At 38.6% G+C, this 15,183-nt stretch overlaps 1 protein-coding gene across 1 annotated transcript; it reads left to right on the top strand.

Annotated features, from left to right (window-relative positions):
* Positions 1-2,984: 2,984 nt before the first annotated feature.
* lin28aa (lin-28 homolog Aa) lies at positions 2,985-14,635 on the top strand. Its single transcript, XM_029281227.2, has 3 exons — positions 2,985-3,283; positions 7,253-7,437; positions 10,326-14,635. The coding sequence occupies exons 1-3, from the start codon at positions 3,206-3,208 to the stop codon at positions 10,543-10,545; spliced, it is 483 nt and encodes a 160-aa protein (XP_029137060.2). The 5' UTR covers positions 2,985-3,205; the 3' UTR covers positions 10,546-14,635.
* Positions 14,636-15,183: the final 548 nt, after the last annotated feature.

The following is a 15,183-nucleotide window of genomic DNA, read 5'->3' as shown; positions in this document are numbered from 1 at the left end:
CATTAAAGTTTTCTTTGTCCACGGATTAATTTGTCTTGATAGCGGGAGATATTCAAGTTATTGTTGTTTAATTAGCCTACACTCAAAAGACAAATTCTATTTCAAAAAGAGAATGTGCTCAGCAGATAGACGTAAAGAGTTAAGAGTCTTAGTTGAGATGCGATCTGGATATTTAGCGTAAAGAAAAAAAATGTTTGCATTGGAAAAATCCGTTTCTTTAAATCCAACATCTCAGAACAAAACAGATATAAAAAAAAAGCAGGGTCATACTTTAACTTCAACGGGAAAAACATTGGTTATAGGCCTAATGTGTTTGTTTGTTTTGTAATGGTTGTGTTTGACTTCTAAGTAACACAAATTGGGGTTCCTACGTACTGAAATGTCCCCTCGTTTTCTTATTTCAGTTTTTTCATTCACCATTTCTTACAATATTTGTCTCACATTAAATTAAATCATTTTTCAGATGTTTTTTTTTTTTGTCTTGAATGCAAAACTCCACAAAAACGCTCTACTGTTTGACAAATATCTCTTTGATTTACAGTTACCGTGTATATACATTTTGTAATATTTCATGCTGCAGGTTATGTAGGCTAATCTTTAGGGTCTCAGTAGGCCTGTTTTGCGGATCCACAAGGGGTCGTTGTGGTTGTGACGAAATCGACAGGTAGGCTATCCTCCATCAGGCCTTGCACAAACTGAGGAACTGGGAGTTATGTTCAGGTTGATCTCTAAAGATGTATTTATTAAAATAACAGGCCTACACCTTCCTTCTTAATACAGGTCATGGAGGTTAAACTATTCGTTCAGATATTCAAATATGAAATTATCCTGAAATGGGCCTTTCATTCAGATGTTTGTTACAAACACAACACATTGGGTTCAATGTCTTTTTTCATTTGGCGTATTGTATCTCTTCATATTTGATTTAATGTAGGATATGTGTTCTCAAAGACGCACGTGGATGCGAGGCCTACGTGAAGTTTTTTTTACGGGTTTTTTGTTTTTTTTCAATTGAAGTTACGATCGTTTTGATTCATGGTTTAAAGACAATAGGCCTACGTCTGTTCCGTTTGGTTATTTTTCGGCTTTGGATTTGTGTTTTTTTTTTCTTCCTCTGAGCTTGGTTAAAGATCACTTTCCTCCTTCTTTCATTCATCCATCATTCGCAAGGACACGAGTCAACATCCTAACATGATGTGATCAATCACTATCGATCCATGAATTCGTTTTACCAGCTTGCTTGTTTTCACGAAGCCACCTCGTTATGTCGGATCTGCTTTTGTGTGTGCCTTTTGTCTGGTTCAACTCTGCTCGTGGTTTCTTCTTCATAGTAAGCTCGGGATTTTTTTTTTTATTTTTTTTTTATTCGGGTCAACTGTCCCTTCTCTGTTGCGTGTGAGGGAAAAAACACTTCCCCCTCCATGTTTCACGTGGATTAACATTACAATCCTTTCTCCCGCATGTTGTGGCTGCAGCAACACCGATTCCCTGATTGCATGCAAATGTTAGGAATTAAACAGGGAAAAATGAATTTAAATAGAACATAATCAAGTAAATCAAGAGGATTTCATATTGAAAAATTAAGTTGATTTGAAAAAACTCCCCATAAATCCTAAACTCACTCACCTATAGGCTATATCCTTCAAACCAGATGTTGTTAAAACAGACAATAAGGGCTCTGTCTGGTTGTTTCTTTACTACTGTAACCTTACTGCAGTGTGTTTAGATAGAAAAAAATAGATAGTAAAACCCTAGTTTCGATGTTTGTTGAGTGTAATGGTTCGGTGAGATACAAAAGAATAAAATCGGGTTTACATTAATATGCTCCATGAATAATCCCAGATCTGCTTAAACGTGCCTTATCATAACATTTTAACATTGCTACAAATTGATGACTTTATTTAGGCTACATAAAGTAAAATTCCAGAAAGCCTGGGTGGGATATTAATATTGGATTTTAAATGTGTTTAGCGTGATTGGTTACCTCAACATTTAGGCTCCTCCATCAAACAATATGCAATCTATCCTTGGGGAATACAATTGTGAGTCACGTGGACATGACCGAGAGTGAGTGGGGGGTTTGTTAGATGAGAAATAGTCATTTAGTGTTGACCAACAGAGCTGACCGCTGCAGGAGAGAGACACACACACACACACACACACAGCAGCATCAGGAGTAAACTGGCCCTCAAACATGGCAGAAGGTATGCTGGGTTGCTTCTTTAAGGGACGTATCTCTGGGAATTGTTAAAGTGCTTTCTGAAAATGGCTGGGTGTCTTTGCATTGTTTTTAGGACTTCTTTTAAAGAGGGGTGGGGGGTCTTCTGTAAAAAAAAAAAAAAAAAAAAATTCAGCCCGCTGACCCCCACCCCCCTCCCCTCATTGTTTAGGGGGAATAGGTTGCCAGCCCCCTTTTGTTTACCTCCCTCTCCCGCTTTCCCTCTTGCTGCGCAGTTTCTGCTTTTCACAGCATTTTGCATGAAAGTGGCAATCTGTGAGGATTTCCCAGTTTGAGGGTTAAAAAAAAAAAAAGGATACTGTAGCTTGGGTGCTAATTTTGACTCAAAGCAGACGTGAAGACATGGGCTCCGTTTCTAACCAGAAATTCCCAGGTTGAGTAGCAGAATTATTTGCATTACGTTTTTTTTTTTTATTTCGGGTATTTAACTTACACAGTTAGGTTGTCTTCTGAATGACTTTCTGTTCAATTGTAAGGCTTTGTTCAAACAGGTCATAGGCAATACGTGTCCATCAATGCATGAATTGTTCTTTAGAATTCTAATATCAAACAACCAACATCAATTATTTCGCAAAAAAAAAAGTCGTTCCACATGTTTAATCGAAAGGATGTATGGCTATTTTACGTTTTCTGTGGCAAGGTTTGTGACTATTTTAGTCATAACACGTCCAAAGTGCATCCCAGGTTGTTACGGTTGTTTCATTGATTCATATTGATTGATTGGTTGATGATGCAGCAGCAGCAACGCGAGAGGAAAATAAGCGAAGTTGCCCGGTTTTAAACATAACTTCAATCCCTCTTTATTTATTTAACATGATAGTCTGATTGTTTTTCTTGGGTCATTCCAACACTTTTTTCTTTTTCTTTGCAGGAGTGTGTAAGACCGAGGAGGACGAAGGACCGAGCACCGAGGAGGACTCGCAGCCTGTCCGCGGGGTCGGCGTGTGTAAATGGTTCAACGTCCGCATGGGCTTCGGGTTCCTATCCATGACCAGCCGAGAGGGAGTGCCACTGGACGAACCGGTTGATGTGTTTGTCCATCAGGTAGGACGACCTTCTGCTCAAAAGTGAAACTTGTAAAGTATATGCAAATACAAGAGCGATTTAAAGGGGGTTGACTTGTGCAAAACAAAATCCGCATTTTTTTAAAGGCCTGAACATTCGTAAATCTGGTGAGATTTCTTACCGGCATGCGTGAGCTATAGCCCACCTGTTTTCAATAGCCTAGGCTTCAACTTAATTAATTCAGGATTTTTTTTTTCCTTCAACCCAGCCATCTTTGTGGCAAGGCTAAGAGAAGGCTAGAGACAAAATCACTGCGATAAACACAACGGAAAAGGTGCATTAAACACCCCATCAGCATTTTTTTTTTGTTATGTTTGAGCAACGTTTCGATAGTATTTGATGAATTCAATAAGTTAAGGTGAGCGTTTGTTCTGCAGTGTGGTGGGTGTTTCTCCTTCAGGGAAACACGTGTTGCAGCCAGTGGAGTCTCTCGCGGGTCTCCCTCGTGGTTTCATGATAGTAAACCCAATATAATACGATGGAGATGGGTTTTTTTAAACTAATGCATGCGATATGCTGACGTTTCAAAGCCTTTAAATGGCTACAGATCACAGTGAGTGCTGTGAGCTGCTTAAAATCTGGTCTTTGAAATAGGAATAAAGTGTAGCTGATCCTGTTCTGCAGCTATTTAAGTCAATGTTTTTGTTTCTATCTGGAATATGATGATTGGATGTCACACTTTGCCATCTTTCATTGAATGTAGTGGGTGGTATGTTTACATTGATTCAAATGGTTTCAGGTCCAGATTGACCCCAGCAATTTTTCAGTTCTTTGAAAAGGTGACATATGCTTTAAAGCATTAAATATTCACAATTAGCATTTTCTGTTGGGTTTATCACAAGGCTTGTAACAAAACCGCTCAGAAAAGTGAGTATTTTTGTCAGGGTGTATATTTTTTAGGATAAATATAACCAAATAATTTGTTTTGGTTTGCTTATCATATAAGATATTCTTGTCCCACTCAAGGTTATATTGTTGCGTTCTCAGCATGAAGAGATAAAAAAAAAAACCTCCAGAGTTCATCCAGGTTTAACCCAAAACCTCCATTCACCTTTTCATATACAACGGGTGCTTTTCCCTCCCACTTCTCGTGGGAGTGAGTGCCTCCATTGCTGTCTGATAAGATAAAGGCTTAGCATGTGAATGAGAGAAGTTCCCACTAGCTGCTCATTCACCTCAAGGATCCTGTCATAAAGTGATTAAAGGCTCTTTGCTGTCTGCTCAACCTCCTCAGTGTTTGTGTATGTGTGATACTGTGCAAGCTTTAAAGAGGAAAGGAGCTCTTACGGTTCTTCTTAAAAAGAAAGAAGATAAACTTCCTTGTCTCCACTCTCCAATGCCTCATGCTGTGAAGAAAAACAAAATGCTTCTCCTTTTTAAATGTTTAACTTAATTATTATTTTTATATATAAATGCAAATAAAGTTGGTCAATCAATCAGTTTATTTTTTTTTTAATTTTCCAAATTTGGTCAAAGCCAGTTTTCAGACTTTGTTAGTTCTTACTCATTTCTGTTTTTTAGGTATCTGCTTTCTTGTTATGACACTGCATGAAGCAAGAATGGGCAGGACTTCTGTAACCGACACATTTTCTGGCTACACATAAGCTACTAGCTGCTTAGGCATATAAGAAAAGAAAAAAACACAAATTTAAGCAGGGACAGAAAAAAAGACAGGGTTATTACATGAGTAACACCAACTGCCATAAAATGTAGATTTTTAAGAAATTAAATCCACGTGAAAACCTAATGTCTTTATACCCTGGAAATACGATGGCCATTAGATAATCAAGAGAGGGTGTCTTATCCACCTTTGTTCTCATTTTATCCACAAGAAATGCATAACCAACGGCCCTTTTTCCTCTCTGTCACCAGAGAAGGTAGACACACGCGTGTCAATGATGGATGTAAAGGGCTTTTGGCAACGTAAAAGGCCTCTGTACTAAAATTAGTGGCCGCGTGTCAAGGAAAATTAACTCCCAGGGTCCACTGGCCTTTGTGCAGGTGAACAATAGAGCCATGCATCCGAATGAAGCACCCCTCGGCCGTGACCGAGCCCCTCTTTGTCTCAGCAGCAGTCCTGCTTTTGTCCCCCACTGCTCTGATGTCTTTCTCTGCTTCGCTTTGCTTCCAGACACATTCTGGGCAAAGTTTAGAGTCAATCCTGCTTATAGCTAAAACCTTAAAATCAGGTCCTTCATGGCTACACCGTGATCAGTACCTGTGTTTGTGAGTGTAACCTGGTGAAGAGCATGTGGCTAGTGAAGGTCCATTATGGGGGTTGGGGGGGGGGGGGGGAGGTCACACATGAGAGAGGAAATGGGTTAACGGTCACCAGGCCAGAGAGGGGCCTGATGGGATTTGGGGCTTTGTGACCATCCGTGTTGTCACTCGAACGTCATGGCTCACCAGTCATGTTTGGTAGATGCTCAGGACTTCACAGCAGATGCTCAACTGTGAGTGAATGTTGCATGGTTTGAGAAGATGGTGCTTTTGTTTGTTGCTTGGCTATAGGCTGTGATCGTGACAAATCCAACTGACATTTTGAAGGATGAAGTTTCCTCATTGGTTGATCTATATCAGATGTCTTTAAAGATTTAAAATGGGTACCTATTACGTGATTATCTTTCCCGACAGATTGTCCCGTTTGGTTTGAAGCTTTCAAATAAAATGAACAAAGTTCTTTGAGAGTCTGATTCCTGGTGGTTTTATCTGACATAGATTAGAGATTTTTGTTTATAATTCACAGATAAATGTCAATAAATAAATGAAAGAAACAGGGATTAATGTGTCTTAATACAAACCTGCTTCATTCATATGTCTGCCATAGTTGTGACAAGTTGATCCCCAAATCCCACCAAGGATTTAGAGAGAGGGGTTCTCCATGTTTCTTCTATCTTCAAAAACGTACCTTCCTTCATCTCTATTAGTACGCTACTCTGGAATCAGATATGTTTCTGGCAAGATGCTGGTATCAGGATCAATGACCTTGAATAGTCAGCTCAGGTGATCATTGGAATAATATGTAGCTAGGCAAGAGGCTAAATTGGTGCTTACTCACAATGTTCCTCTTTTGTTGATAAATTAAGCTAGCACGCCTCTCCAGTCTTTCTGTTCATCACACAATACCAAATGAAATCACCATGTTTCTTTCACAAAAAACAATGTCACACATATCAGTCACTGATATCAAAAGGAGATATCAATCAATGGGTCTTTCTCTCCACTTTTATCTTCCACCTCTTTCTGCCAAACAAATATCTAAGGAATGTCCCCCTGACCCCCAACCTACCAGAGAAACACCGCTGCCTTCGCACCCCACCCCCAGCCATAGCACTAACCCCTGCATCCTGCAGTTTAGGGTTAGTGGTGGTGGTCAGTGTGTTAGTGGAGCTTTGTGATGTGGGTGGGACGTGAGATGTGGGTGGGGGAAGCATTGTGGAATGCTGTTCCTCTGAAAGGGGGGATGGGTTGAAGGTTATCCTCATCAGATTTACCACCCAAACACAGAAAAATGACAAGGCAGTTTTAAGGTAGAGGTGCCTTTTATGGAGGGCATTATGTGTAATAACTGATTGAAAGAGTGGGGACAGCAAGCTTTGTTGGCCTTGTTGTGTATCATGTGAGACATTATGGTGCCAAGAAATACCAGATACCTGATAAGTGCTATCAGGCTCTGATGGTATCATGTAGTGGATAACTTGTTAGGGGTTGCTTTTCAGGGTCAAAGTGTCCATAGGTTTAATAAAGAGGTGGCTTAGGCACCTGATATGTATGAGGGCAGGTTTAAAAAAAATTAATTGCTACCATTATTATGCCACCACCCTTTGTGATTTGATTCTTTGTGTGTTTTACATATTTAGGCAAACCAAGTATGTTCTATATCTGGAGCTACCAACACTGTAAACAATAATTCTTAATGATGAATCATCTTCCTATGCCCTCTTTCAGAGCAAGTTGCACATGGAAGGCTTCCGCAGCCTGAAGGAAGGCGAGGCAGTCGAGTTTACCTTCAAGAAGTCATCAAAGGGCCTGGAGTCACAGCAGGTGTCTGGACCAGGTGGCATCCACTGTGTGGGCAGTGAACGGAGACCCAAAGGCAAGAAGGTCCAGAAGCGACGTTCAAAGGGAGATCGGTAAGTAGTGATGAACTGGGAAAGAATGCAAAGTCTTTAATATCGTTGGTTCCTTACGATAGGGGTATTTTTTAAACAGGAGTACAAAATAACTGAAACAAGATTCATCAAATGAAATGACCCCTAGACTTTAATTTATCAATGCTAGCTGTGCAGCAACTTGCTATTCTACAAACCATAAAATGGTTTTGTAATATTTAACTATTAATATATTGAAGTTGTTTACTTGAACCATGCCTCTCCAAAAGATCAAATGTCCATACATTTCTTGAAGTACTTCAATTGGACAACACATTTTTATCGTAAAATTTTAGTAAAATTAGCTTTAGAAGTACAAGAACTATATAAAATATTACAATTCTGGGTCAACAAAAAAAAAGACACAAATTCAATATGCCAAGTATTCATAGGAAAGCAAATGGGTATGCACCTTACAGTAGGGACTTAAAAAAGCAGAATTTCTCTGCAGTGCAATGAGTCATTGTTCTATCCATTTTAGATCCGATATTGAAGGGATTTTTAGTTTCTCTCCATTTTCCTTCCTCTTCCTCCACCCCAACCCCCATCTCCTGCCCTAGCAAGGGTCACTCCAGCAGGCTTGACGTGTGACCTGGATCAATAACTGTTTAAATCTGCTGGCCCCCAGTGAATTCACACCCACTGATTCTTCCTCTCTTCCTAAATGTGATTGGGAATTCCAAAAACAAAACTTGTAGCAAAAAAGTAATATTTGAGTATTAATATATTGTGTAGGTGAGTCCTGTTGGTCATACAAAAAATAGGGAATTATACTTAAGATGCTGTGTCTTAAGCACACAATTCCTTGTTACTGCTGAAGTGGTTTCAATATTTTCTCTTTGTATCGGTTCATAAAAACACGAGTAGTATGAGTTTAGGCTCCGCGAAAAAAGACTAAGAACAAAAAAACGTATAGACCTATCTTCATATATGGTTTTATTAATTGAACAGTTTTTTTTTGCATATTCAAGGGTTTCATGCAAAGGAAAGAATGTCCCTCCAAGGGAAAGACAGAAGAGCAAAGGGGGGCCTCTATTTAGACGTTACTCTTTGAATATAGCAAGGGGTTAAAAGTGTATCAACTTCACCCTCCTGTCAGTTGTGATTAGAGCCAGAGAGTAGCCAGTGTGAGAAAACAGATCATTACTGCCTCAAAGAGTCCTGGGAGGCCCGCTGTGGCTCAATAAGTCTCAGAAGATCACACTGATCCATTGATAAGGTATCGTTTCCCTCTAGCGTATTTCATTATGCAGCTCTGGTTGGTGTTTCATTGGTTGATATGACTGATTGATGATATTTGTAACCGATAGTCAGATATAACTGGGACAGGAGTTACATTGTCATTCCACCTATTACTTGTGGGTTAATACTGCCAGCAGCTGCTTTTTAAGTCTACCTCTTTTTTTTTTTTTTAGACCACCTTTGTAAAGTAAGTGTGTGTTGATATGATCGAAGGTAAGGGGAAAAGCTCCTGTCCATTTAATTGATAACAGATGTAAGAGCTCTGGCAAGGGGGTGAAAGGTCGCTGTTGTCATGGCAACAGCGTATGAGTAAATGCAAGAGGGCTGGGATGGGATTGGGGTCGGAGGGAAAGGGTGGGGTGGGTCAAGGGGGCAGGGTTCAGAGGTCATTACTGCAGCTTTTTGAGACAAAGGGACCACTTCCCCTTCCCTCCTTTTGCCTCCTGATGAAGGGAGGTGTTGTGATGTGGCAGTATAGACCTTGACACCACCCCAACAGCCACAGCTACAAAGCCACACTGACCTCTAGGCAGCCGTTCTGACCAAACCTCATCTGCTGCTTCAGTGGTGGCAGGGGGTCTTGCTGTGGCACAGGCCGAGCACCGCACGCCTACACCCATCTGTCTTCCGCCCCTACACGCGTGGCCATTTTATAGATTGTCTCCGAACAGTTGTGGATGAAGGCACCCCCAATGGCTCTCGCTTGACCCCTTGCATGGTGTTCATTTCTAAAGTTCACTGCCAATGAAACAAATGTCTTACTCTGATACAATAGAGCCCAACAAGTCCAACTGGAAGCTTTTGGCAGTGACAATCTGACAAATAACACAAGCTGTTCAAGATACTTAATAAAATACCAGCCATTGTGACCATAAAAAGTCAATAGATACAAGTCCCTGGTACTTCTTGCAATTTGTTCCCCAAATTGAATATTAGATTGTCCAGAAACCATTGTTGCTTTAAAGGAGATTGCATGCGTTTTGGGTGTAAGTTTTAAACATCTAAAAACACTTTGTGACCTGTTTAGATGTTCCAATCTGTGACCCACCAAAGAGCAATGTGGTGTGACCTGGAATGCCCTAGTAAGATTGATGGCCATAGGTAACTCAGGTTAATCCTGGGAAATTGTTGCCATCAAGTGGCAACCAGGTGCAACCAATATCTCCCCCTACACTTAGTAAAAGCTTTAGATATTTTTACTTCCTTTGGCTTTCTTACTCTCACAATGCAGAATGACAGACAATGATAAACATTGCACTGACAATCATCAGTTGCAGGGAGAGAGAGAGAGAGTTTCCATTTAACCGGAGGGACATACAATATGTTGTACAATGGACTTTTCAGTGAGAAAGCATGTCTTGGCCGTAGTGTAAGGCATTCATAGGTTCTTGCTTTTTTAAGAAGTCATAATAATTTAAATCAGAACAGTTTTTATTTGTCCTCAAACATTTCTGAAGGGGACCTTCAAGCTAAAATGGACCTTTTTTTAGCAACATTCAGATCATTGTTCTAGCTTTCAGGCCTCCTACTGCATCGTTTTTTTAATTCATCATTGCTAGTTTAGAGGTTGTGATTTTGCCACAGTATGAACATATTTCACATTGATCTGATTAAATCTTCTCTTTTAGGTGCTACAACTGTGGAGGCCTGGACCACCATGCCAAAGAGTGCAAGTTACCACCACAGCCCAAAAAGTGCCATTTCTGCCAGAGCATTGACCACATGGTTGCCAACTGTCCATTAAAAGCACAACAGTCCTCACCAGGTTCTCAGGGAAAACCATCACCCTCAAAAGAAGATGAGGAGGAGCAAACCCACATGGTAACGGCTCCTGAGACCTCTGATTAAATGAGAAGTCGGGCATCATCAAAACCGGGGAAGCACAGAGGCTAATCAAACTACTTTGATGGTAGAGATGGGACACAAGACCCCAGTTCATCTGTCGAGGCTGCTTTTGGAACTACCTCAGGTTAAAAAAAAAATGCTGATGAAGAATGTTGCTGAAGTTTTTTTTTATTGTTTTCATTTGGTGTTACACTCAGGAATACTGCTGTATTATTGCACTCAGGACGCTTTCTAAATGTTCGAATCACTGCTGTGTTTTTGAGGGGATTAAGATTGTAGTTAGCAATGCCATACAACGGATTATGTTGATTAGTTTTTCTAGAACCTGATTTGTCTTTTTACGAGCCACTTTGTCTCTCCTATGGGCATTATACCTCTTCTGTTTTTGCAGAATACTTGGTCAGTTTGCAAAGTATAGAGCTAAACTTTTGCTGCCTTACCATATAGTCTTATATCACACTGTTACACCTCACCTTCTGTTAAGGCAGAGTGTAACAGTTAATACCTCTTAAATGAATGTTATGGTGTCTATTGTATGTGGAATGGGAGGGCTTGCAAAAACAAATGGGATGTGTTTTAGGGTATAAATGCAGGCTATTGTCATCTGCCCACATGGCAATTGACCATCCAGTAATCCTCGGGCCAAGTGAATGTCAGACCAGAATTGGTTTTAGCTTTTGGTCAGTTATTTTTCTTTGAAACAATACTTTTATCCAGCATCTTGCTGGCTGTCTAAAAGTGCAGTCTACCTTATTGGTGCATCTTTACTCTACTACTTAAACCTCCATTTCTACTGATGATGGTAAACCAGATACTCTCAAATTACAGTTTTAGAGATCGGGATTTAATTTGAGGTAAAATCACATTCTTTTTGCATTACAGTTTTAACATAGCCTTGCCACTAAAACATTGGTGTGGTCAGAGGTTAGAATCTCTTGAACCTATTATGACATCAAGTATGGATGTGATCTGGTACCTTCTGCAAAACTCAAGTATGTAATGTACTGTGGTATAATTGGACCACACTACATCACATACTCAGTATGTCAGAATATATGCTGTAGGTACCATTTTAACCAGGTAAAGCAAGATTGTATAACTCACATCTACTAACATGATCTAGCTTGTGCTTGTGCTGTTGCAGATGTGTTTGGCCCATTATCTATCAGACATATTCTTACCAGATTTAGGGTCAGGTCAATCACCAATTGTTTAGCTTCAAAGAGAAATGTTTTGCAGCCAAGATGGCTGCTCCTTAAGTGGAATGTTCTAGATTTGTGGATCAATATAAGGCAAACTGGGCAAATGAAAAGTGATGGCGAATTTGACATTGGAAACAGTTACCAAGTCCAACAGACCTATGAAAATTGTGTTGTTGCTCTGAATGACATCAAAAATGAACTGAAAGGTTGCAGACTATTTTAATATAAAGAACACGTCTGGGGCTTCCAGGCTAAGTCTTAACCAGAGAAGGCAGCATGATAAACTAACTTAGCTTTTAACACTCTAACAGTTTTCCCTTTCTTTATTGGCTATTGTGTGAAATGCTGCTGCTTTACAATTAACTCAATTTTGTTTTTAATGAATTCCTAACAATGTGATAGAAAACACAACACACATACCTCATCACTTCAAATAAGATACTTGACCTGGACTGAGTCTCTGAGGGTCCAGCTAGCTCTCCTCTTGATACTTGAATAAAATGAGGCAGAATCAGTTATGAAGTTACCAGCGAGAAGGCCGGTGTTTTTGTTTGTATCCAGTTTGACCCATAACTAGGTAGTTATTTAAGACATTACCTCCCTATGACTCTTAGTAGAGTTATAGATCAGGAACACCTAGCCTGCCCGGAGGAGCATGTAGAACTAGCTAGCTAATCAGCATTTTACTCCCGTTTTACAGGAGAAGCTGACAAACTTTGACACCCAATTAATATATATATATTATTATTCTAAAGCCTTTTTTAAAAGAATAATACTTCTTATTTATTTTCATCCAAGAGTGCTGCAGCTTGTCCTCCTGCTCACGTTGAAGCCTCTCGGCAATGAATGTTCTTCTAGACATCAAATAACTGACAAATGTGATTCAAAGCTCCATATGACTTGAGACTATGAATATATTTGGGTGAACCTATTTTAACATCAAGGTACTTCTCCGTATTTCTTTGTACATATGTGCTTGATAAATCATTTTCATTGTCCTCGATGGTAATTCAATGCAGTTTAAATAGAGTGAACTCACATAACCCATGTTACGAACAATACACACTTTGCAAGTGCATAGTATTACGAGGACTGATGTAAACTGTTAGGTTGTTTTTTTTTTTGTTTTTTTTTTACTTTTATGGGTTTTTTTTGTTTTTGTTTGCATGGGGTCTCAGAAGGGATTCACATTGTTTTTTCTATCTATGCCAAACCCAATGCAATGTTACTCTGCACTAATCATGTGTAAGATGCATTACTTTTTTTTTTTTTTTTTTTTTTAGATTTATTTCTTCTGAATATATGTTCCATATCGTAGATTATTTTTTTATATATTTTCATTTGTCACAAACAGTTGGTTGCTGGTAGGAAAAATATTTCTCCACTCTAAGGCTCATCTCAGGAATTGCCAATCTGAAAGCTCAGGGAATACTTCAGATTGATAAGGAGTTGAGGAGTGTTTACTCAAGACGAAGCAGGGACTGAATGCACATCTGAACCATGTGAAGCATAGATTTTTGCCAAAAGAAAAAAAAAAAAAAGATAAATGATTGTAAACAGTTAAATTGAGATTCATGTGCTTTTTGACTTTGTCAACTTTCAATGCACACGGCGTGGTGATGACCTTGATATGTTGGTCTCCTTTACATGACTTGCCATGATATATGATATGAAGAAAATGTTCCGCTATAAATGTATTTTTTCCTCTTTAATCGTTGTAGATGGGGATGTAGTAGAATGTTATTAAGGGGATTGGGGCTAGTAGCATATAATCTGGGGTTGTCTCATCTCAAGACATGGCCAATTAGTGTTTCAGACTATCAATGCTTTTTGACAAAAAGAATGTGTCATGGATGATTTCACATTCAAATGTTTTTGGATTTATACTTCACTTTTAGGTGGTGTTTGTGTTCATGTTTCAAGTTTGAATGTTGCTGAAGCGAACACTGTTTCTACTATTAAACTCAGGACATGTAATGCTGAAACGAATGTTAAAGTAAGTGCTCTGGTAACATAAAATGAAAACCATGTCTATCTATTTTCATTCTTAATCTATTGATTGCAAGTGTATCCCTGTCTTAAATTTTTTCCTTTCTCAACAAAAGGATCTTTCTGACTTACTCTTTAACATGACCTAAAATCATAAACAATTTAATTGACCAAATTCTTTACTGGACACCCACTACTTAGATAAAGGTAGATAGGTCATGTTTGCAACATTCTGCTGTTACTAACGATGTTTTCAAAGTATTATTTGGAAACTCAAGTCCAATAAGACATTTTTATTACAACCACCCAGTTTAACCCCTGAGTGATGCGTTATTGTGATATGATTGTCGGGTTTTAGATGGGTTAGATATTCCTTGAATATTCAAGGCCATGTAAGACTTAAGCTTACTCAGGGTAACATGTGAAGCACATAAAAGAATTCTGTATCACAGGTAACTGAATGTGTGATTTATATGATACATCTCGTTTGTGACCATCAGCCAGTTTATTCGTGGTGCTGAATGTTTAAGGATAAATGGCTTGATCAACTTCCGAAAGAATGCATTTATTACTGATGAATGTCTCGATTGTTTACTGCCATAAAACTACAACTATCTTGATCTATCTTATCTTGATTTTAATGGCTAGATTATCAATGATGAGCAGCATGTAGGCTTTTCAAAGTGTTACTGTGATTATGTTTCTATATGTAAAGATCTGCTCCATTTCCTAGTAAATATTTCAATATCCATGTGTCTCCTTTGCCTTTTTTTTCCTTATAACAGATACAAAATACTAACATTATAACTAAATATTCTGCATTCAATAATAACTGGTATATGCTTACTTAATATCAAGGTGTATACCTCTTGTAATATTAGTAAAATGACTGGTTATGTGGATAAAAGGAAGCTAAAAAAAGATCTTTGTAAAACTTGGCAAATAATTTAAATGAATCTATGAAATAATAAAGTGAACATAATGAACTTTCATTATGCATTGAAAGCAATTTATTTTGGAGGCCTTTAAAGAAAGTGGAGTGGAACCCAGCATTTTATATCAAACAAAGTTAATGTAGAGTTACTTACTGTACCTTTTTCTTTAATATATAGTTACTTACATCCTTCTTCACATAACTGTTTTCTTCTAGTCATAGTATGCCGTTTTGTTACCAGGTTTTTGAATAAATATAATTTAAGTTTATATATAATATATTGCCAAACACTCAGACAGCCTGAATGTTTAAGTAGGCTACTGAAGGCCGTTGTCACCAAAAATGAAAAAAAAAAAAAAAAAACAGGACATAAAGATGTAATTAATGAAGGTGATATTTTGATTGGTGATCAAATCTCATTGAGACATTTTACAAAATAAGCAATATTTAAGAAATGGACATAACAATCCTGCACACACAAGAAAGCTATCTTGTTCCTGTTTCATTCCCTGGCAG

The sequence above is a fragment of the Labrus bergylta genome, chromosome 8, assembly GCF_963930695.1.
Source record: "Labrus bergylta chromosome 8, fLabBer1.1, whole genome shotgun sequence".
NCBI classification, from domain to species: domain Eukaryota; kingdom Metazoa; phylum Chordata; class Actinopteri; order Labriformes; family Labridae; genus Labrus; species Labrus bergylta.
This window is presented reverse-complemented; position numbering and strand designations above follow the sequence as displayed.